This window comes from Melopsittacus undulatus, chromosome 3 (assembly GCF_012275295.1).
Source record: "Melopsittacus undulatus isolate bMelUnd1 chromosome 3, bMelUnd1.mat.Z, whole genome shotgun sequence".
Classification (NCBI taxonomy): Eukaryota; Metazoa; Chordata; class Aves; order Psittaciformes; family Psittaculidae; genus Melopsittacus; species Melopsittacus undulatus.
The window spans coordinates 63,631,547-63,656,088 of record NC_047529.1 but is presented as its reverse complement, the minus strand read 5'-3'; the positions used below and the strand labels follow the sequence as shown (position 1 = coordinate 63,656,088).

Sequence of the window (24,542 nt, the reverse complement as noted above, 5' to 3'; positions counted from 1 at the left end):
AGGGAAATACTTCACACAAGATCTATCGATCTGTAGATGGGGAGCAAACAAAAGCCTGATCCTGTATTGTGCTAATTTGGACACCCATGTTTTGCCTCAAGGCATTTTTTTAGACATTTGCCACCTAATGCATTATTGACCTTTATATTACACTCTGGGATATTAATGTTTGGAAGAATCCTTAGATTCTGGGCTACTAAGGACACCATGTTCTTAGCTCTACAGGTTTCAGCTTTCCCATAATAACCAGTCCAGTATAGGAGACACAGTGATGTTGAACACTTTTTCATGCTTTTGAACTTCAGGGGAGATGTTGAGGCTTGGGGCTTGGTTGTTTTGCTGTAGGTCTTTTTTTTTTCAGTTTTAACAGGAATGAAGGCAACTGTTGCAGTCTAATGCTCAATGCAGTGTGCCAGATTAGCCTTCTTGGAGCTGAAGGTTAAAATCCTCACCTGACAAACATGACCAAAAGGGAGGTGCAGGGGGATGCTAGCATCCTCACTAGTCAAATTGCTTTGGGTTACTTCTGATATGTCATGTCAAGGTTTAAAGCAGGTGCTAGATATGTGCCAACCTCTACTCTTTTCACAGGGCTGCAAGTGAGATGACAGTTAAAATTAAGAAGGTGGCTTTGTGCTGTGCCTAGAGATGTGGATGCAGTCGACCATTGACTTGTTTCCTTCACTGGAGCAATTGAATCTCCAATTTATTTGGACACACTGTTTCAGCTTCGTTTTCTCAATTATGTGCAAACCTTTCAAAATGTAATGCATTCTGTTATATTATATGTGTTAATTCACATATACATATGTATGCACATGTGCTGATTTGTTTTTGCTATGCTTTAAACTGTATGGTCCACAGTGTTCCTTCATGATTGTAATATTAATAATGCAGGCTGAAATAATTCATCCTTATATTCAGAATGGGATAAATGGTGCTCATTTACGGGCAGCCTTAAGTGCTTTATGATGGGTTTGTTGCAGTTAAATTATGCTAATAATGATCTTATAGAGCTGTTTTTCTAAATGTAATGCAGTACACTTTCTTATGAAATATGGGATGTCTCTTACAAAGAGATACATCTTTGGTGCTTTTTGCCAGTTGGAGACAATCTGAGAAATAAACCCATCTCAGACTCAATTTAGAAATGCAAGTAGCTATCTAGAGAATTGTAATGCCTGGCTTTTATAATTTATTTAAATTTAGATAATGGCAAGTAACTACAATACTTTCACTTATAAAATTGAGTTGGATATTACACGGCCAGAAGAGCATCTAAAAGAAAATTGAAGTGGCTTACTGATTGTAAAGTTATCACCAGCAGCTCATTCTGTGTAAAATGAAAGCTTTTAGGTTGACTATGTTTTCCACAGAAAAAGCTAAAAATCCTTTTTCTGTCCTATTCTTTTGTTATTGTTGTTGTTGAATTCCATCATAACTTTAAACTACTTGTTTTTTAAGTAAATTAATCCTTCTTATCCCAGATGAATCACATCTGCTGTTTTTTATGTATCTGGAGTAGTACATACCTGTAATTTCACTCAGTACAAAATCTATTAATTGAAATTTAGTAACAGTATCTCATTCAGATGAGGCCATGTATTTCTAGCTGCCTTTCCTGAGAGGGCTCAGAAGTAATGTATGTGGAGATAAACTCTGAAAGGAAAGACAGCTACCTGATTAATTTCTTAATTCACTAATGACCATAGTCTAAATTTATTGTGTGTCAAAACTAAGAGAGTAGACCAAATTTACCTTAGGGGAAAACAGAAAAAGCAAATCAAAACTTCCTGGATGTTTATAGCAGGGATGTTTACAAATAGGAGTTATAATAAGTTAAGAATGATATAAAATCTAGAAACATCATTGATGAATGTGCCACTTGCACAAGCTGGCAGCTGTAGCAGATACACAGTTTATTTTTTGGGGGGTCTGGGTGCTCTAGATCTGTCCTGCCAGCTTTGCAGACACATGGTGGTAGTAATGCCCTATAACCCACACTGCTCTGCCTAAACAGGCATTAACTTACCAGACTAAAGCAGTTGGAACTGTCAGAAGACTATAGCTCCTTTAAGTTGAAAACGATAAATTTTTAATAACATTGTGTGGCAATATCTTTAGGGACATGGTTTAGTGGTGGACTTGGCAGTGTTTGGACTTGATTGTAAAGGTCTTTTCCAACCTAAATGAACATTAGGTTCTGTGATTCTTCAGAGAGGGAGCTTTTGTTAACTCTCCAAATACCAAATCCTGACACAAACAACAGACTGAATTTGCTGTCCCTAAAAACGTTAAGACCTGTTAATCTCTTGTGGCTGCCCAGTTTACCAAGGCTGTTTGCTGTGTATTTGATTACAAATCATTCTTATGGATGTAGTGGTTATTTATGTTATGTACAGGGGCCGATCTGTTGCTGGTCAAATTCCTCCCAAAGGGCTCAGTACACGTAGAGAATAGGAGGAGCATCAACAGCATTACAGATTGCAGCAAACACATTTTGTGCAAAAGGCAGAAGAACAGAAAGGAGAAAAAATTAGAGAAGGAAAAGAGGAAATACAGTGATTGTGAGAAAACTATGCTGCTTGAGGAAGAAAAGACATAAACTGACAATCAAATACATTAGGCATTGCACAAGCAACATGTCTCGTCCACCAGGAAGAAAGCAGGAGAACCACAAAATAGTAAGACATTTTTGTAATGTGTGATTAAAATTGTGCATGGACTAAGATCAAGCTGTTATTGTATTGATACATTTTATATATTCATATTTCTGATTAGCCTGAAAGTACTGAAAGGATGGGGATGAGTCTGCCAGTATGAGAGCAGAGGTGCTGGAGGTGCTTATGGCTACAGTGTGACCCCCTTTAAGCTGCCAACAAGCTGCCAGCTCTTGAGCAGTGACATAAAAAAAGCCTGCCCACAAGCATAGTTGTGACACCCATATCTGTGTATACATATGTATAATAAACTGGAGACAGAGGGAGTTGATAGTAAAGAAGAGAGAATATAGGCAATTCTAGAAAAATGATAACAAACTAATGTTTTACCTTATGTCTAGTGCTGAGATTCTGAGGAGGCTTAGGAAAGGTGGGCACAAAGTTTCTGAGATTGGAAACTGTTCAGGAGCAGAGATGTAAGTGCATAGAGAGATTTATCGTCAAAGATAGAAATGCCAGGTAAGCTTATGTGCCTCTGTGGTTAGATAGTTATTAAATGAAATATAAAGAGAAGGATACCTCTGTTCTGTGTTTGGATTGCTCAATTCCACACAGATCTTTCTTCAGGAACCTAGAATCTTAGGAGTCTTTGTATGGTGAATGATGAATTTTTGATAGAAGCTGGGGAAGTGGAGAAATTCCAGGAGTCTTTAAGACAATGTTGTGTCAATTTCTGAAAAGGGAACAGAGGTCTCCATTGAAAAAGAAATAGAAGAATATAATATATTTAAAGTTGAAATATATAAGTTTTTGCCATAATAAATACTCCCAACAGATTGCAAGAGTGGCTGATAAATACAATTATGTTGATGAAGTATGCTCAAGTTTCTCTCAGATTGTTGTCTTATTACAACATAGACTTTTTTGCTGAGATTACAGCAATGCAGAACTTGTACAACATCCATTTACTGCATTAAAAACTTGTTAATGGGACTTTGGCAAAGTTTGCAATATTAATGTAAACAGGAGTTATCACCAAGGTGAGTTTAGGAAATGGCTCTATACTACTTAGGATTTTAAAGAGTGACTTCTTTAAATGGGAGCATTGATTAAACTGCAAGCTTTTGATGCAAAGGGAGCAGGAAGAGATCTTTTGAACAAGCTGTTCTTCCTTTCCTTGTGTGATTCTTTCTAATGTTTTATTGGTATTCACTATTATTTTTTCTACAGGCTATAAAAAGTACCTATAGCGTGCCCACATGCCACACGCCTGTAGTACTTCCTTTAATTAATGCCTGTCTAAGAAGTTTAGTGAGAGTCAACCTAGTCTCTCACCTAAGGGCCAGCATGTACTCGTGCTCAATACAGTCGATTCTGCAGTGCCATGGAGGTGATCTGGTGGGGCAGGGAGAGAAGAAAACTTTCCTCCAGGTTGGAGCACAGCTAAAGAACCCAGACTAGCTTGTGACAGCATATGTGCAGAGATACGACTTTGACCTTTTCAGTTGCATTCCATGCTCCTTGGGCAGGTGGCTGTAATCCTCACCCCTCCCGTTCATCCTGCTCATGCTGGGGAGCCATGCCAACCAAGATACAGAAGTAATGTCACAGTCAGATTGTCCAGGCATTTGGAGAGCTAGTATTGACAGCAATCCAACTTAAATGTAAAGACTGATAAAGAAAGGGAAATGTCAGTGGGACTGATTCTTTTCTACTCTGCTTGTCATTATTCTTTATGCTTTGCTGAATTATATTTTGTCATTATTCTGAGCCATTTTTTTTTAATCTACTTTTTATTTACTGGGGAAAGCAGAATCATGTCAACCATACCTTTGTGAAAGAACTGGAATTTCAGTGTATATAGTGTTTTTCCTGTTGTAGAAGCCTAATAGCTCATTGACTTGATTATCTTTCATGCAACTAAATGGTTGTCATTAATCCTGGATGGCGTCTGACAGCATTTATCAAGCCAGCATATATATGTGTGGCTATAGGATGCAAGAATACACCTGATGGAAGTATCCCAAGAAATGGTATTTCTGACAATCAAAATCCCTGTAGAGACTCAAGTGATGATCAATTCAGGTTCTGTCACACATGGACTGTGGATTTCAGTGATTGCACATCTATGGACAAAAGTTTCTTTTACTGTAAATACTATTTTTGCTTGCTTTTAATACAGTAGCAGCTCACAAGTGTAGAAAAGTTTGATTCTAGTTTTCTTCATTGTTGATTTCCATCCTTTCTTGCAGAACAGAGAACTTTTTGTACTCACGTATGGGGCTTTGGTAGCCCAGCTGTGCAAGGACTATGAAAAGGACGAAGATGTCAACACCTTTTTAGACAGAATGTAAGTACTGCTTTAAATGGTCAACCTTCTTGATAATGCTATTTGTCCACCTATATGTTACATTTCAGCTTTATGTCTGTTATCTTATGAGTTCCAGCACTCTGTCTAGGATTACAGAGATCAAAGGGATAATGTTCAATATTCCGTCAACAGAAATAATGCTAATTTGTGAATTAAGATCAACAATTAGCTTTAGAATTCTTAGGAAAAAAGTATCAGGTTTGTTTTGGTAGCTTACATTTTTTCTTTGTTGATCTTTTGTTATGCTGATTAATAATATAAACTTGTAAATTTCATCTCTCATATCCATGTATTCAATTTCAGCTTCCACGTTAGCCCTCCTCTTCTATTTCTTTGTACTCATGTTATTTCAATGTTATGTCAAACTAGGTCTTTTCTAGTTGACATGCATTTCTGTGTTCACTGTTGATGTGGCCTTCCTGTGGCTTCCCCTCATCCAGCTACACCATGGTTTTGTGACTTGTACAGCTAAGAAGTACCGCAACTCCAGGTTGTGGGAATTTGACTTAGGTGATTTAGTCAATACGCAGCCTCCTTTTGTAGTCACGTGCCTTCCCAAGGGTATAATTTAGGAATCTGACTTGGGTGCCCTGAATTGTCCTCTGTGGGGTGGCTCTATTCTCCCCTCCATGAGTTAGGGACAGACAAGCCACTCACCTTTAAGAGACCATACAAGAATGAGCGAGATAACACAAGTGGTCAATGAGGAACTGATATTTTCATGTTTTGGGAAATGAAGATCTTATGTTTATAGGAACTTGACATCCTGACCGAGATTGTTGGACAGTATTCTTAGCCCTTTCTCTATATATATGTATGTACAGTGAGAAGAGTATATTTCACTATACAGTTGCCAAATAACTGCTTGACAATTTGTTTTGATTTGACTTTGTAAATCTAAGGTATAAAAGTTGAAGAGGATCTAAGTAGTCTTGTGCATCGCCAATACGTACCTTGTAACTGCTGATGACATATTTACCAATTATATTTATACTTATGCAATAAATAAATATTTCATGTTTCCTGATGCATGACATAGTGCAGTTTTAAACTTCATGCAGCCAAAACCACTTTTGGGTCTTGTCAATGCATTAGACATCAGATCACTTTTTGGCTTATTGTCAAAGATGTGGTACAAAATCAGTGAGAAAATCCATCAAGTTTAGGCTGCTTCACTGTGTAGGGCCTCTAACAAAGAGTCAGACTGCCAACATCCACACAAATGGAAACAAAATATTCCCTAAAAATGTTTCTGAGTTGAGTTCAGATACTTTCATAACATTTGTGTTAATCTCTTTCCCTTTTTCAGTAGGGAATTAGCATAGTTATTTTGCGCACTCTGTAGTTACCGACCTTTGTTATTAAGTGAGAGCTAAGAATAAATATTTGTTTTATAAAAAATTCCATTAGCTTTCATCCTTTTCAATTTCTCTGAAATTGTAGTGTTTTTAATGGAAAATGAAGGTGGTGGTGTACAGAAACTGTATATTAGCTAGCGACTTTTGGATTCTTTCGGCAACTAGTAGATGAAGGGATAGAACATGTTAGGAAAAAGAGGAAAAAGCAAAGAACGAGGTGAAGAGATAAAGGATAAAATGAAAAAGATTAGGTGTGAGTCCGTGTTCCTGTGGATTTTCCTGGTACTTCAATGCTGCAATGAGGCTGTCCAGGATTTCATAGAATCGTAGAATCATAGAAAAGTTAGGGTTGGAAAGGACCTTAAGATCATCAAGTTCTGACACCCCTGCCATGGGCAGGGACAACTCACACTAAACCATGTCACCCGAGGCTTTGTCCAGCCTGGCCTTGAACACTGCCAGGGATGGAGCATTCACAACTTCCCTTGGGCAACCCATTCCAGTGCCTTACCACCCATACAGTAAAGAACTTTTTCCTTATATCCAAACTTCCCCTGTTTAAATTTTAACCTGTTACCCTTTGTCCTGTCACTACAGTCCCTAATGAATAGTCCCTCCCCAGCATCCCTATAGCTCCCCTTCAAATAGTGGAAGGCTGCTATGAGGTCTCCACGCAGCCTTCTTTTCAACAGGCTGAACAGCCCCAACTTTCTCAGCCTGTCTTCATATGGGAGGTGCTCCAGTCCCCTGATCATCCTCGTGGCCCTCCTCTGGACTTGTTCCAACAGTTCCATGTCCTTTTTAAGTTGAGGACACCAGAACTGCACACAATACTCCAATGAGATCTCGTGAGAGCAGAGTAGAGGGGCAGGATCACCTCCTTTGACCTGCTGGTCACACTTCTTTTGATGCAGCCCAGGATACGGTTGGCTTTCTGGGCTGCGAGCACACAATGAAACCAGCTCATGTTCATTTTCTCATCGACCAACACCCTCAAGTCCTTCTCCTCAGGGCTGCTCTGAATCTCTTCTCTGCCCAACCTGTAGCTGTGCCTGGGATTGCTCTGACCCAGGTGTAGACCTTGCACTTGGCATGGTGAAACTTCATGAGGTTGGCATCAGCCCACCTCACAAGCATGTCAAGGTCCCTCTGGATGGCAATCCTTCCCTCCAGCGTATCAACCGAACCACACAACTTTCAAGCTTGCTGAGGGCACACTCAATCCCACTGTCCATGTCACTGACAAAGATGTTGAACAAGACCGGTCCCAACACCGATCCCTGAGGGACACCGCTCGTTACTGGTCTCCAGCTGGACATTGAGCCATTGACCGCAACTCTTTGCTTGCAGCCATCCAGCCAGTTCTTTATCCACTGAGTGGTCCAACTGTCAAATTGATGTCTCTCTCCAATTTGGAGACAAGAATATCGTGTGGGATAGGTTCAAACGCTTTGCACAAGTCCAGGTAGATGACATCAACTGCTCTACCCCTGTCCATCAGTTCTGTAGCTCCATCATAGAAGGCCACCAAATTGGTCAGGCAGGATTTCCCCTTAGTGAAGCCATGCTGGCTGTCACCGAGCACCTTGTTGTTTTTCATGTGACCTAGCATGCCTTCCAAGAGAATCTGCTCCAAGATTTTGCCAGGCACAGAAGTGAGACTGACTGGTCTGTAATTCCCCGGGTCATCCATTTACCCCTTCTTGAAAATGGGGGTTGTATTTCCCATTTTCCAGTCGCCGGGAGCTTCACCTGACTGCCATGTGTTTTCAGATGTGATGGACAGTGGCTTAGCAACTGCATTTGTCAGCTCTTTCAGGACCTGCAGATGGATTTCATCAGGTCCCAAGGACTTGTGCGCAGTCTTAAAACGGTCTCCAATCAGATCCTCTCCTACAGTGGGCCCAAGGTCTAGGTTTTCACAGTCCCTGCGTCTGCCTTCCAAGACTTGGGTGGTGTGGTCAGAGCCTTTGCCAGTGAAGACCGAGGGAAAGAAATCATTAAAAACCTCAGCCTTCTCCAAATCCAGGGTAGCCAGTTCTCCTGATTGCTTCCGGGGAGGGCCCATGTTGTCCCTAGTCTGTCTTTTATTCGCAATGTACCTATAGAATCCCTTTCTGTTATCTTTCACATCCCTATCCAAGTTTAATTCTAACTGGGCCTTAGCTTTCCTAACCTTGTCCCTAGCTTCCCGGACAGCACCCCTGTATTCTTCCCAGGCTGCCTGTCCTTGCTTCCACCTTTTATAAGCCTCTTTTTTTCCCTGTTTCCTCAGCAGCTTCTTATCGATACAAGGAGGTCTCCTGGCCCTCCTGCTGCACTTCCTTCTAGTTCGGATGCAACACTCCTGAGCTTGTAGTAGGTGATCCTTGAATATCAACCAACAGTCTTGGCCCCCCCTTCCCTTTAGAGCCTGAACTCTTCAGCCTGGAGGTGAATACTGTGTCATGAGGGGGCAGTTGTTTTCTTCTTCTTGACAGAGACAGTCTGAGATGAACTCTGGGGATCACATGGGAATGGAGAAAATCTTGTGCTATGTTATTCTATCCTATTTTTAGTGACAAAGCAGTATTAATCAGGCATATTATTTGTATACTATTTCTATATTACGTTTATATACATATATTTCTTCATATATGTAAATGTAAATGTATATATATAAAATGTGTATATAACCAACTTTCATATCATCCTCACCAGGAGTATTGTCCTTAAAGGAATATGATTCCTTAAATGACTGCATGAACAGCAATCCCACTATACTGCAATATATGGCAGAAAGAAGAATTTAGGCCAGCAAAATCTTTTGCCTTCAAAGCCATGTATTTGGGGAACATGCAGCTGTTTTGCTGAGAAACCACAAGAAACAGATTAGGGATATGGTAGAGGGAAAGAAGTTGCCCTTTTTGAATGTTAACTTTCTTTGTTTTCTTCTTAGGGGATACGGCATTGGTGTAAGGCTGATTGACGATTTTTTAGCTCGTTCAGCTGTGAAAAAGTGCCGCAGTTACTCTGAAACTGCAGACATGATTGCACAGGTAAGTAACATTTATATTCTCTAGAGATTCATCAGCTTCAATGGCCTTAGCTTTTCCCTCCTCCTCTGTCAGTTTGCTCCAGAACACTTACTAACATTTTCTGCTATATCATGATTGTTTAATCAAAAACCCCACTCCTCTACACAGTCACACCCATGCTTCCATTGGGTGAATCAACTAGCAGCTCACAGAGGCTGACTTTGAGAGGAGGTATCAGTTTTTTCTACCTGGGGGGTAGGGGGAAAATCAACAAAACACAAAAAAATGTAATTTTTAGTGAGATAAGGATTTTTTTATTGTCTTGATAAACCCACAGTGGTAAGTTTACCACAAAGAATTGTTAGAACCACAGAATTGGTTCACATGATTATTGCCTTTTATATCTGAGTTGAGGACAGAGAACATAAAATGGATACTACTTGTGAGAGGCTGCCAACCTCTGACCTAAACTGACCTTAAGAGTCAGTGGCTAAGCTGTGAAATATGAGCTCACTCCTCTAAACAAGATAACAAGGTTTTATTGAGGGACAAAGCCAGTAAAGCAAAAGCAACAGTGCTGGGTGGGTGACCATAGCCAGAGGCGCACTGATTAGCATTTGTTACAGGTTTGTATACTTTTGCTATTGCATTAGCCATATACATATTCATAATTCCCACGTATAGGTGGGGAATATTATAACTAGCTTCAGCAATATCATAACATGTCATAAGTCTCCTCCTCTTGGCGTCTGTGCGCTGCTCTGCTGTGACTGTGGGCAGGGTCTTGATGATGAAGTAAGCAGTCTTCCTCACGGTGTACTTTTCATCTTTGGCACAGTTGGATACCCTAGTAATCACAAAACTAGCTGAAACAAGCCATATCTGTAACTTTTCTCATAGCTGGTAAAGATTTAGAACAGTGTGACCTTCATGCAAAATTTATTTCAAGCAAAACAGGACAGGCAGACAAGGAGTATACAAAGCTAGCAGATGTTTGGGAGGCACTGTCTCTAAACAAACGGATAAGTAGAAGGATGGTGTGAAGTAATTGACTCATGTTTAGTGGGGCCACTAAATTCTGTTATCTCACCACAGGTTTACAACACAAACATTGTTCTCTATCTTCAACTGAAGTTAAGCTAAAAGTACTTTAACCCTATATTTTCCAGGCACTAGCTTTTCTCTTATCAAGTCCCCCCCCCCCCTTTTCTTTTACCTTTACAAATTCTTTGCTATGTGACTCCATTTTACTCAAGAGTTCTGGCTATTTTCAACTTGTCTAATTTTGTGTCTTTAGTGAGCTTTGCGAACTCATACAGTTATATCCACATAGCAACACCTATGATTTGCGAAAGCCAATACATTTATGTATTTATCGCATAAGCTGAAATTAAAATTCTTCTGTTATTAGTAGCCCATGAGATGTTTTGCCATTAGAAGAATTAAAAAGTTTCTTCTGGTTTGCTGTAGCTTAAGCTGATTTCTTCTACCCTTGCCAGAGAATGCAGCAAACAACAAAAAATGATGGCATTTTAACAAACTTCGAATCATATGTTCCCTCACTTCTTTTTAATTTCTAGGAGCAAAAGCATTTGCCATCTCATACAGATGTTAAATTTTGATATTCTTATTCCTGCCATCTGAATCTCCTCAGCATCTCCATAATTATCTTGGATGTTTTTTAACTGTAAAATGATAATACTAAGAGTAAGTGGCAGGAGTTTCTGCAAAATGAAGACTCAGTAGTAGCAAAGAAGAACTGTAAGAAAGGAAAGTGAGAGGAACATTTTCCTGAGTACCCACAAACATAAAATAAAAAAGATAAAATTAGAGTGGGTGCTTTCACCTACTTTGATGGAAATTATCCTCTTACTGAGTAATTGTTCAAACTACTGTCAGACAAGAAAGATCTAGGAGGAAATTTAGTGTCAATACAGGGCTTTCTAAAGATGTGGTTTTGCCCCATGGGCAAGTCAGATTTCTTGGGCAAGCTCAAATTGAAATACATAGTACATCCAGTCCCTTTACACTGCTGAGTCATTGTAAAGATGTGGTGGTTATAGATATTGAGTTGGCTTAGACTAATGCCTGCTTAGGTCCTGGTCAACGATCTCCTTTATCCTTTGTGATTTTCAGCTACGAAGTGTTGCCAGTGAAGACACACCTGGCCTTTCCCAATGGTAAAAATTAACCACACTTTATAAAAAAGAATTGTTTCATAGAATCATAGAATGAGTAGGGTTGGAAAGGACCTCAAAGATCACCTAGTTCCAACCCTTCTGCCATGGGCAGGGACACAAAAGGAGAGAAGTGCATCAGTTAATTGAACTCAGATTAATTTCCATTGGCTTATTTTAGGAGAAAAAAATGTGCCTGGCTTTCATTGCTTGAGAATTATCATCAGCATCAGTTAAATATAAGCATTACATTTAACCACTGACTGCAGAACTGGGAAGCAGCAGGCTTTCTATACAGTGAAGTAAGGCCCCAGTGTATGCTGGTTATAGAGGAATATCTTAGATATATGTGGCTGTTATCAGGTGGTGTGTGGTCCTGCTCACGTTAATAGTGTCAGAAATACCTACCTTACATCTGAATGAAATGGGGAGACAGAAGGTACATTATGATTCCAGAAATGCTTGTCATAGGGAAACTGATGGCTGTCACAGAGCTAGAGAAAGGACCTCTTTGCATTTGTTGTTGCACCACTATCTGCAAATTTAAAGCAGAAAAAGATTACTTTAATTACTAAAAACCAGCCAGATCCCATTAGTTCATAAAAGAGTGGAAACTATATTTCTTCCTGAAGTAAAGTGTATTTTGGACTCTTAGGTAAGGATGGTGTATAATAAAGCTCTTCCTCTGTAGAAGCTAAGCCAGGGTATAGGATCCATTTGAGACAGTGAGGGCGTCTGAATGAAAACCACAGGACACGCAGCATTTCAATCACTGTATTAAAATATACTGTCTCATTAAAAAATTATGCCAGGCTGCAAAATCACTTTTTTTTTCACTTTTATGTTCTTTAGGTGGTATTTGCACTTTATTTTCTCTGGATTTTCACATATATTCCAGATACATGTTTTTCTGGCTCTTATCCCTCAAGGTTCCCTTACTTAGAAATGCATTAGTACAGTTGAACCATCATTCTTAAATACAGGTTATTCAACAACAAAATACAGCAAGAAGTTAACCATCAAAGTAAGGAAAAATACTCTATTTCTCTGCAGGTTGTACTTCAAAAGACACTAACTGAGAGAAATAAAATTACTTGGAAAGATTGGAACAAACTTTAAAGCACACAAAGTCTCTTGAAAAGACTATTTTTAGCAAACTAAAAGAGGAGTTATGTAATGGTATATCCTTTCTAAGAGAAAATGTGGTATGGGAAGCATTTTCACTTTTCTTTGACAAAACATTTTTATATAGTTTTCAAGCATATTTGTCTGAGGCATATGCCAACAATTTATATGTAAAATGACCAGCAAGTAACTGCAAATACACTGTTAATGTTACTGGTTCAGAATTACAGGGCAATGTACATAATCTTTTTAACTCTTCAGCAGTAGCACTCTCAGACAGGAGAAAGGGCTTAAATACTTAACTGCACTAACTCTTCTGAGGTAGAAATCTGTTTGAAGGTGTGTAGAGTAAAGCCAGTTCCAAGTTAAAGTGATTGAAGCAGTTAATCAGTCAAAATAGCTAGAGCCAAATGTCCTGTAAACATAGCAGTTATCCTACAGTCCTATGGAAAGAAAAGGAGAAGTCTGTAAGATCAGGATGTCAGTGTTCCCTGTGGAAATAGGAAGAGATGAAGCAAAGGAAAAAAGAATAAGGAGTACAAAGCCAGCTTACCATATTAAGAAATAAATACAAAAAGAAAGGTGCACCTAAGGCAGTGACTGAGGGCTTAAAACTTCAACCAGTGGTTCAGACTGCAAAGCCTGGGGTTTACTGCTGCCTTTTGCTGGAATGAAGAAGGTCCAACAAGTTTTGATAATGAGCCAAATTGAGTTCCTCTGCACTGATTTTCCATGGTGCTCACTAACTTGTGTTGGTGCTGGGACTTTGTGTAGTTATAATTGGGACTGAATAAAAAAAGATATAACAGCCCATGTAAAAGTAGGCTTTCTGCTTACTGGCAAATTGGGGTAAGAAAATGGAAAGCAACTGAGGAATGATATTATTGCAGTTTAACCCCAGCTGCCAAGTGGGTACCACGAAGCTGCTCACTCACTCTTTCTACTCCCTCCTCAGTAGGATGGGGAAGAGAATAAGAAAAAAGGTAAACCCCCATGCATTGAGATAAGAATAGTTTAATAATTGAAACAAAAGTAACATAATAATGATGATAATAATAAGGGGGGGAGAGAGAGAAAGGAAGGAATAAACACTGCCCCCTGAAAAAAAACCCAACAAGTGATGAACAATACAGCTGCTCACCAGCCACTGATTGATGCCCAACTTGTCCCTGAGCAATGATTAGTCCTTTCCAGCTAAGTCCCCACAGTTTATATACTGGGCATGACGTTCTGTGGTATGGAATATCCCTTTGGCTATTTCAGGTCAGAAGTCCTGTCTCTGCTCCCTCACAGCTTCTTGTGCCCCTCCTCTCTGGCAGAGCATGAGACTGAAAAATCCTTGATCAGGGTAAGTGCTGCTTAGCAACAACTAAAACATTGGTGTGTTGTCAGCACTGTTCTCAGACTAAAGCTAGAAAGAAAATTAACTCCATCCCAGCTGAAATCAGGACAATAACAAAGCTCAGTTGAACAAATGATGTCCAGGACTGGACTCAGAATTCGGATCTGAGTATAGCTGAGGATTACTTTTGAAATGAGATGATAATTTTTCTCTATAGTCCTACAAAATCAAATTTTCTCATATGACCTTAACATCATTTATCTAATTGAAAGAGATGTAAAAACACCCAGCTTCTGGTTTTAGATCTAATCCTAGACAGTAACGTCATCATGCCCCAGGAGGTGTCTCTGTGTGCTACAGGTGGGAGCAGCTGGGCCATACCCTCTGGTCCACAGTGAACTAGTGCTGGCTTACAGTTCTATAGCTGTGTTCATACAGTGCTGTGCCTAAGGATATATCCCTTGCTGAAAAGCAGTGGCTGAAGAGATGGAATCTCTTTGGAAGCTCAGTACCCTCTAAACACAGCAAGCATATGGCTCTGCAGCTTCTTGTTGAGAGGCCCCTGGGGACCAACAGGGCTGGGGTAATCCAACCATATCACCCCCAAGGCCAGAGCTATTGGGCCAAGAGATGGGATTCACCTTCTCGTGGGAGACCTTGGCACACAAGGTCTCTATTTATTGACAAATGGCTAGTCTGAAAGTCTGGCAGAGGCTGGTAGAATTTGTAAAGCTGGTAAATGTTGCTTTTCAGATCTCAGCAGTGAGAGGGAAATGCATACAACAGGTTGCTGTGCTAAGTTACAGACAGTAAACTGAAAAATAAAGTTCTGCACTGTAAAGAGTAAAAAAAAGTTTGTGAGTACAAGGAATCAGCAACAGATGGAAAGACCTTTAAAGCATTTTGCTCTTCCCAAACACTTCCCAAACACTGGCTGTGGAAAAGTACTAAGAATGAAAAGTATGTTAGCAAAAATATTATTTGGCTGCCTTTCTCTTTCTAAACAGATTAATTCTGGTCCTTCAGTAATCTTGTTATTATGTAAACTAAGATGATAGTTTAAATTTTTAATAGTCTGTGTTATCACTTTGCAACATTACTTGCGCATACACTTTTTTGTAGTGAAAAGTCCTCAATGGTATATAAAAGGACTGATGAGTTAGTGGCTTCCTAAATATTTCACTAATTATAGACAGTATTGCATCACCATCAAAACGTTAATGAATTTCATTCTTGCTGCTTGAGAGAGATCGGATACTGTTTGAGACTTTGAAAAAGGGCAGTGGTATGTTGTTAATTCTCTCTGCATAGATTTCTTGTTTGATGTTATACAATATATAATCCTATAGAGTTAGAAGTAACATTTCCAAAAGACAGATTTTGCTTTATGTGGGTGTCATTTTGATGGTGAGCCTGTGTACATATTCTTTTTACTTCCAATTTTTATAGATAGAAATGAGACAGACTTATGGATGCAGCTTTCAAAACCTCACATTCATTTTGCTTCCCTGTCTTTTCAAGTCACAAAGGAAGGTTCTAAAAAACCTTTGTTTTACCCTCTGAGAAGTGTGTATGGTAGTTTTAAAGGCATTTCTGTCCAGTCATTGCCTGGTGTAAAAAAAAAATATCTGTATCTATTAATTGAATTATTTATGTACTTACTTTTTCTGTCGAGACTTTTTACAATTTTTATTATAGGTTTGCAATTTTGTCTTAATTTGGTGCTCCATTACAAACTAGCTTTTGGTTTTGTACAGTTTCCATGTGAGTTCTCTTTTACACAGGAAATTTTAATAATAGAATTTGGACAGATTCATCATACGGAAGTGCAAAGTACAGCTGAAACTAAATTGAAAGCATATGAGGGCTTAGCATGTTTAACTAATTTCTGCTCTTATAACAAAGACTTGAAGTTTGATGGAGCCGCAGATGTGCAGTGGAAGAAGAGTTAAGAGAATTTAAATGAGAAAATTGAGTTCTCACAGAGGAGAAGAAATAGTAAACCACGGGACAAAGAACATAGAATTGAACAGAAGTTTCCTGTTTATTTGTGCACTCATATTTTTGGTGGACCTCAGAGTTAATGCAAAGCCTAAATTTTCCAAGAGAAAATGTTGATTCTGCTGTTTGGTTTTTTTATCTCCCAGTTTGTTTTTGGTAGTGTTGACAATAATTTTTACCTCTTTCCAAGCTGCCATGGTAGCTGCTGAGCTCTAATTCAGGGACAATGTTGATACAAAACAGCTTTTGTGATAGCTGCTTGAAAGATAAGGTTGAATTTGCCAAAACCAGATTCCAGTTGAAAACATAGCATCAAATTGGCTTTTTTTTTTTTTGTCTCTTTTTATAGAAGTATCCACATGCCAATTGCATTAAGCCACAGTCATTTTGATAAAACAACTCAGAATAACACAGCCCTGGGAACAAGCTTCAGTGAGAGACTTAGGCTCCTATCAGGCACTCGCTGCAGTACTGTGTTAGCAGCTGCTCTTAGACATTGGGGCACTTTCAACATGAGCTACCTGTGAACGTGAATCAGGGTAGAGGTGAGAGAGAAGAATGCACCTTGATTTTGCCCTTCCACAATAAAGAAGTCCATACTAGGAAACACTCCTGTTTCAGGTGGTCCTGGGTACTTGGGTGCAGAGTTTTGAGCCTTCTCCTTAAGAAGAAGAGGATGCCCAAGTAGGATCCCTCTGTCCTCCCACCTTTCCCTTTGCCATCTATGCTTTTCCATCTCTGTCGCAGCTATACCACAGTATACCTTACATCAACCCACTTGTTTCCCATATTACTTTATTAGCTCTTTAACCTAATTAGTGGCATCTCTTTTGCATCCCTTCTTGCTTTGGTTTTCTGTGGTACCAGTGAGGAAGGGGGTGGAAAGACAGCTTTGGCAAGGGAAGTTTGACCTGGACAGTGAGGACATCCTGTTCGGTGGTATTTCCTCTCCCCTTGCATGTAGGGAGGAGGTGATATGAAGCTGGGCAGTAGATATTGGGACATCTCTCATAAAGAGAAGACAAATGGGAAGGAATGTGTACCTTGGAAATACTTGCTATACCAGGAGAGGAGGCTGGGGAGAAAAAAAGTGTATGAGCCAGAGATGGTGTCAGACATGCTTGCTGTTGTGACTTTCATGTTGGCAATGTTGTGTTTGTGCTTTCAGCACAGGTACATTTAGGCACATAACATGTTCCAAGCCTGCTGCAAAGTAGGTCAGCTGGGATAAAAAGCTTTAAGATATTTGCTCAAAGACCACAAGTTCTTCAAAACACATGGGATTTTAAGCACACAGTGGAATTAGATGTTTTTAAAATATTTCTGCTGAAGAAGACCACCGAGTATGAGAACAGCTGGGCAGAGTACCCTGGTTTATTGATAAGGACTGATTTCAGCAGAGCAAAAATATGATTCTTTGCAAACTCAAGGAGACTGATAGTTAAATGCTGCATAAAAGTCTGCCCAGACACCCTGGATACCCTGTGTGAGAGCCACGTGATGAATTCCAAATGAGTGAGGTAAAGCATAGAACTCTGGGGTGGAACACGTTTGTCAGAAGCACTGATTGTGCATTTGTCACAACCTGCATTGCTGCTGGTCCCTCTTACTCCAGCCATTAGGTTTCCTGAGATATTCAGTGAAATGAAAATCAGCCTTCTGAAAAATATTTTCTTGTCTTGAAATATGGAACTTCCCTCCAGGCCCTCTGTTGTACACTGTCTGCAGGTCCAGTACAAACAGTATTACAGAGTTCTTCAGGCACCCAGTGCCCGAAACCCACTCAAACCCACCAAGAGCTTTATGCCCATACAAAGAGAAATTTTCACTGGGAGAAGATAATACCAAGTACTCTACAGTGCAAAGTATCAGTGATGTATTTTCATTGTTGTAACAAAGCATTAATAACAACTGCTCATGTTTGAAATTGGATGTTATTTTTTAACAAACACAAAAAAATGCCAAACCATTTGCTAATTTCATGTCCTTGGTACCATATATACACTTCTGCTGTAAGATTTGTCTAAAAAATTACCTGGCATCTCCCTGTCAGTGGAGGTCTCTGCCCCATGTCCCAGGGAGGTGTCTCAGGGACTAGAAGAGTAGGGTTGATCACTGTGACCATCCATGGTCAACTAGGTGCAGCAGGAGTCCAAAGACACGGAGATGCCCTGAGTGACCCCTGGTGCCTCAAGAAAATGCTGTACCTGCAAATGGTCTGCAAATGACTCAGAAGCAAAATCTTTAGTTTCTGTGGGCTGTCAGAAAGCCACACACATTTTCCATTATTATATTCACATCTTTTAAATTGTGTTACTTCATAGTAGTTTCTTGATTTACATAGGACAAGCATACTGTAGTGCCTTTCACATAGGAAATTGTTAAAACCCTCTTGCAGAAGTCATTGTCCATCTCTTTTTACTGTCAGCTGTTGATGTGTAGCCAGCAACATCAGTAGAGTATGAACCCTTGGTGCTATGGAGGACTGCATGAAGGAATTTTCATTGGTATTGGGAAATCATTACATTGCATTCTTTTGAGCGGTTTGTAACTGGGGGAACATGATGAAGAAGAAAGAGGCCATTGCAAAAAAAATGCAGAGATGAAACCACCTAGAAGTATGCTATATTAACAAGATATAAAAAACCTGAAAACATATTTGTTCTATGGTATTTCCCTTCTGTCTACAGAGTCCAGCACTGTCTCTCCTTCTTCCTTGATTTCTTTCTGGCCTTCTTCAACTAGCCTGTGAATTGTGCTGTAATGCTGTTTGCTACTGCCGAAAGAGTAGAGCTGGGAAGCATCTTCCCATGCCTGAAAAGATGGCAGGGGAATAACTTCTGGTTCCTTGTTCTCAAAAAAGCACTTCAGGTTTCTCTCACTTAGCTTGGTGGCATAAAGCTGGAAAATCTGCTCCAGTTGCTCCTTCTCCTTCCCCTCGTATACCTTCCAGAACATCAGCTGGAGGTGGCTGACTTTTGACTGGCAGCTGACACAGCAAGTGGCTAGCAGGGAGAGAAGAGCTGTGGTAACTATCACACACCAGCCTAAAATCTGGGAAGACAAACAAAATGAGGTTCAGGTTAAAAAGGTCCAAGTGAAAATGCTCCTTAAATCAAGAGTGTCTGACAGAGTGATCACACTTTGTACAGAGGGCTTGCTTCTCCTCTTGGGACCCTACTGCTGGCATCTCATCCCAGTTTACTTTTAGTACTTGGCATTAGTGTTAATGGGGTGCCATTCACACTGACAGTGGCAGGTTCAGGGACAGATGATCTGCAATCAGACTATAAGACTGTATGAAGAAAAATCTAAGGGAAGTCTAAATGATCAATCAAATGATGTTATGGCTGAATAGAACTGTACAGAAAACAGAGCAAAGTAGTGTCTGAGTAATTTAGAGAGGATATCAGTGAAAGTTTACTGCAAGACCATAACCACCTGGTGTGTAGCACATCAGAATTGCTCACTGGATTCTGTCACACAAAGGGAAAAGTTCATAAGGAAAATAAAATATCACAATCATGAGATGGTAAATGGTTTTCTGTTTCCTGAAAGTCTTAAATAAAATTACTCAGCATGAATTAGGATTTAATCACAGTTCTGAATTGTGATGAATTGCAATACCAAAAAGGGTAAGTAACTTTTGTCCCAGATCAATCAATCTCTTAAACTGTGACTGTTTTTAGATGTGTTGTTTTCAGGCTTCTTTTTAATGTTAAATTAAAATGTTTTTAATTATTAAAAAATACCACCCCCCCCCCAAACAATCAAAAATAATTACCAAACAGCAATATAAAAGGTGGGCTTAAATTTAAAAAGTGTTCTCCATTTCTGGTACCAGGAGATTCACTGAAATCTACGCTATTCTTGTGAACATTTTTTGACTTTGATGAATCAGTCCTTTGTAGCGGAAAATAATTTTTATGCCAAAACTGGTTTAAAATTACCTTCTTGTCCAGTCTTGTGAGAATGCTGGGAGGAGAGGGCATGAGAAAGAAGAAATAGCATATACATTGACAGGTTTGTGTTGGCACTGTTGTACAGCACAATTCATCTATGCTGAGTTAGAAATAGTTGCTGTATTTTCAGAGAACTTTGGGGTTTTTTGATAGCAACTTCAGTTTGACTAAATTCTGTTAAGAACATCTGAAAAGAAAGATCTAATTCCAGGATTAGAGCAAGGGCTGGGGATGGGAAAATATCCCTGAAATTGATACTGTGGGACATTCTTTTCTAAGGAGAGCAAGGTTAGAATGCAATTTTTTCATTCCTAGCAACACCGGCCTAGCCAATAGTTTTACCCACCTACTGCACTGCCATGTGTAACATCTGCAAAAAAACAAACCCTAGTTTTCAAACAGTAGAACAAATTCCAGTGTGTAACTCCAGTGTGGAAAAAATCTTCTAGGTTTTGGAGACCTCTATGGACTGGAACTGATTTGCCATGCTTTAACAGTGATCACATGGAAAGCTGCAACCTTTCCCATGTGAACTCTTGCACTGATGTTAAAAAAATAACTGCCAGTAAAAATACGTATTTAGCTGAGGGAATATAGCAAATTTCCTCTGGGAAACAAAGAATCTTGACAAACTGTTATTCTTAGGGACTGGTATGGAAGAATAACTACACTTTCTTTTTCCAGCCCTTTGTACTGACTGATGATTTCTGTGGGTATTTGAGAAACTGTTCTTTTTAGCAGCTTTTTATTTTCTTGCAGCTTATTTTCTTGCCATAAACTGAGTCACTGGTCTTTAACTATTTCCTATACATATAGCATAAAGTCATAACAAGTATTTGTTATTTCCTTCCAAACCTCTCAAACAAATTATTTTGTCTGCAGCGCAGGCTTTGGCTGCATTCCAGTCCTATTTGCATGAGGACTTGAAAACAAAACCAGCTCTCAGGGAGGAAATAGTTCCAGGTGGATACAATTGTCTGACGAAAAGTTGCTGGCTCTACAGTTTTTCCTTCCTGCTGACAATAATCTTTCAAACATTTTTGTAGCCTTTTTTTTTCCCCCCTAATTTTTATTTTTTTGTCTCTGAATTTATTTACATTACAAGGCAGTGATCAGAACTCTATGACACAAATGTAGTGAAATGTAATACAATCTCAGCTTTGTATGTCCTGCATATTTTATTTTAGTGTTTTGCCCTTCCTCCAAGCAGGACAAAAACATTCTGGCATCATGAACATGAAGAATACAAATGGAAACATATTATGTAAGCAGCCATAAATCTGTCTCATGTCTTATTTTCCAGTATTTTCCTACTGTTAGTGACCTAAGATATCATTGTTGTAATCGGGATGATATAAAATAGGAGAATATGGTATGGATTTTTTAGTAGGACAGACCCCCTTAATGGTCTGACGTCTGTTAATTCAGCCTCCTAAACAATCCAGCAGTTTTTTCTCTTTAGAGCAATATTCATTCAGGAATAAAACTTTAAGTTATCTGGTCTTATTGATCCTGTCATGAGTGGAGATCCCCAGGAAGTGTGGCAGAGCTCAAACTGAACTAAAAGATGTATTGATCGTATTTTGCAAGGCTGCATCATGCCAAAACTTTGTTTATGTGAAACCAATGGTTTTATCTTAGCATCTGACATCAGGATCTTCCACAGATAAATCACAGTGACAGTATAAGCTGCATAACGCTCTTTATTTATTTTTCTTACCTGGGATTGTGCTTGAAGAGTTCGTTTCAGTTCATCGCTCTCTGAAAAGGGCATGGAGCTTTTGTCACAGGCAATCTTGTGTAGCTCTTCAAAGCACTCTGCAGATTTGCTCTGGCAAACGGCATGTAAGTAGGCAGGATTCTTCAAACCACTCATGGCACATTCGTAAAAGGTCCCATTGAGCAAAGCCACAGAGAGCCACATCACAGGGGCTACCAGTGCATTTAAAGTGATTTGTCCGAAGATGTAAAAGAAATGGCAGATATTCCCTCTGGGGAATATTTTTCTGGGATTTGCCCAGCATCCTGTAAAGAGTTTCCAGGTCTTGCTGTTCAAGAAATATCCAATAACTAGCAAAACAAAAGCTGGAGAGAAAAGAAATACCAAACCATACCTGAAGTTTTCATTGCTGCAGGGACATCTGAAAGCAACAAGAGAAAACACACGTTCACCTCCCATTGTCAGCAATGCCATAAAACTATAACCTATAGCGGTTTTCTGGTTCATAAAGAACTTCAGGATTGTTTGGAAAGCATCCATGTTTGATACTCCCTGGAGAGGTAAAAATCAAGACACTTTTATCTTTGGTTGAAGCAGTCTGTAGTATGTAGCAGGGGAGAGCTCTCCAGAGGAACAGCCTGCTGCTAGCCTGCCCACATGCACACTGTCTAGATAATGTGGTGATGTCACTGTCTGGAGAAATGCACTCACAGGAGACCCCTCCGCTACCAGAGCAGATGTTGCACATTTACGGTAACATTTGTCAGTAGTAGAAGGAAAGCAAGAAATGCTCTGTATAATCAAGTGAGTTTGCAGTCTTGGCAGTCTTATTCTTAGTGGGTTGTTGTTTTTCTTCATGACTGCAGATAGAGATCACAGTAAAAACACATACCAGTTGTGGGAGTTCTTTAAACTCTGATTATCAAACTTGCTGGCAATGCAGTGAACAACCTAATATTGGTGCTGATGGTCCCAGCAGAGTGCGACATGGCTGAAAGACAAGTGATAAAAGTAAAACCACTTTGTGTGGGGTTGTAAATGTAGGAACATCAGAGATGGAATAGGCAGCCTTCTGCTGTACTTCGCATAGTTCCAGATTTGCATCTCTGGCTCAAGCTGATCATCGAAGGGATAGCTCTGATTTCCAGCCTGTCTGGCCCTTCCCCTGTTTTCCTGGGGTAGAACTGGTCTACAGAATGCTGCATCTAAAATTTCACCTATGGTTTGCACACAACAGATTCAAGCAGCAGAGTTTCTTCCTTTTGCAGGTTGCTTTCAAGATGTACCTTGGGGTCACTCCTAGTGTGAGCTGCAGTAACACAGCAGGAAATGAATTCTCCTTAATCCTGGACAAAAACCCACTAGTGGATTTTGTGGAGGAGTTGCCAGCAGAACGAGCATCACTTTGCTACTGTAACCTCCTCTGTGGGGTGATTCGAGGTGCCTTGGAAATGGTAAGGAAGTGCCCATCTGTTTTCTCCATTCTTTATTAATATGCAGAGGCACAGGAAAGCAAAGCCACTTGCTCAGGTAAATGAAGGAAATTTGTTAGTGTTTAACCTCTCTCTCAGATTAAATGTCTACATCTAATTCCTGGGCTGCTTTGTGTTTCTGTCAACGTCTAATTTGTCAGATAACTTCTGTTTCAAGAAAGCAAAATCTGTACAAACATGATATATGTACATCATTCCAGGAATTATAGTGCCTGATATAAGACTAATTAACAAAAGTATTATTAGTACATGACCAGAAAATTCTGTGATCACAAAATCGTCAAGTTCATCATACAATACAGGTTCTTAGAAGAAAGCAAAGCACTGGAATGAAAGGTAATGTATTATACAAATTTCAGTGTACATAAACTTGGTTTTTACTAACTTTGTTGGGAAAGTTATTTTAAAACAGTCTAGAAATCTGCTTCTCATGAATCCTGAAAAGGGGGTCCCCATGTGATAAGAGAAAGAGAAAAAGCTTGTTATTCTGGAGGAGTGAGGGAAACTGGGCATTTCTTTGCTTAGCTGATTAGACTTGATTCTTTCCAGGTTCACTTGGCAGCAGAAGTTACCTTCCTTCAGGACAGGCTGAAGGGTGATGCTGTGACAGAAATAGGAATTACATTTTTAAGGAAGGCTGAAGACAGAAAGCACAAAAGAAATAAGTGAAAGAAATACTGGAGAAACCCATGGTGAGGGATACTTTGCACCTTTTGTTCCTGAAGAAGACATGCAGGGTAAAAATGGCTTCATTGAGCCAGGTGCACCAGTCATACATTTGAAAGGTGAAGAGAGCTGGGCAGCAAACAGGAGGGGCAGAGCAGGGGCAGAGCAATGTTAATTGACATGACACAGATACCAGTATAAAAGATCAAAATTACCTGCCCCTCCTTCTAACGTAACCATGCTCTTGAGCTGAGTGGAAGTTTTATTTCAGTATTTACTGCATGCTGGATGCAAAATACTCATTTGGACGCTGTTCTCAGCTAACCACAACCACCTTTTCCCTTTCTGTTTTTTGGTAATGTTTCAAAGCATGGTTGCTAGGTGGTGCTTTGTTTCCCTGGCTATTTGTGGTTAGAATGATGAATTTATCTTCTGTGATTGCTGGATGCAGTGTCTCGCTGCCAGGTGCCTGTTTTGATGAATAATGGTTTGCTATTCATTGTCCTCCATACTGGATGTCCTGCTTTGAAACCAGAGAGGGATGTGGCTTCACTGATGTGGGAGCCTGTTTGGTCAATTACAGCTCTTTCAGACCCCAAGTGCACTTTTGCCAGCATGGCTGTTCAGCCCTGTGCATGCATGTGCATCAG

The 24,542-nt window shown here is 39.7% G+C and overlaps 2 protein-coding genes across 2 annotated transcripts; one reads left to right on the top strand and one right to left on the bottom strand.

The window, feature by feature from the left end:
* The first annotated feature begins 2,642 nt into the window (after positions 1–2,642).
* On the top strand, positions 2,643–24,008 carry TRAPPC3L (trafficking protein particle complex subunit 3L). The gene is made up of 5 exons (XM_005154702.2): positions 2,643–2,684; positions 4,913–5,010; positions 9,328–9,427; positions 23,002–23,187; positions 23,776–24,008. Exons 1-5 carry the CDS (start codon positions 2,643–2,645, stop codon positions 23,893–23,895), a joined length of 546 nt encoding a protein of 181 aa, XP_005154759.1. The 3' UTR covers positions 23,896–24,008.
* LOC101877696 (calcium homeostasis modulator family member 5) lies at positions 17,970–22,401 on the bottom strand. Its single transcript, XM_005154701.3, has 2 exons — positions 21,734–22,401; positions 17,970–19,105 (listed from the first exon to the last, which is right to left on the bottom strand). Exons 1-2 carry the CDS (start codon positions 22,271–22,273, stop codon positions 18,716–18,718), a joined length of 930 nt encoding a protein of 309 aa, XP_005154758.1. The 5' UTR covers positions 22,274–22,401; the 3' UTR covers positions 17,970–18,715.
* Positions 24,009–24,542: the final 534 nt, after the last annotated feature.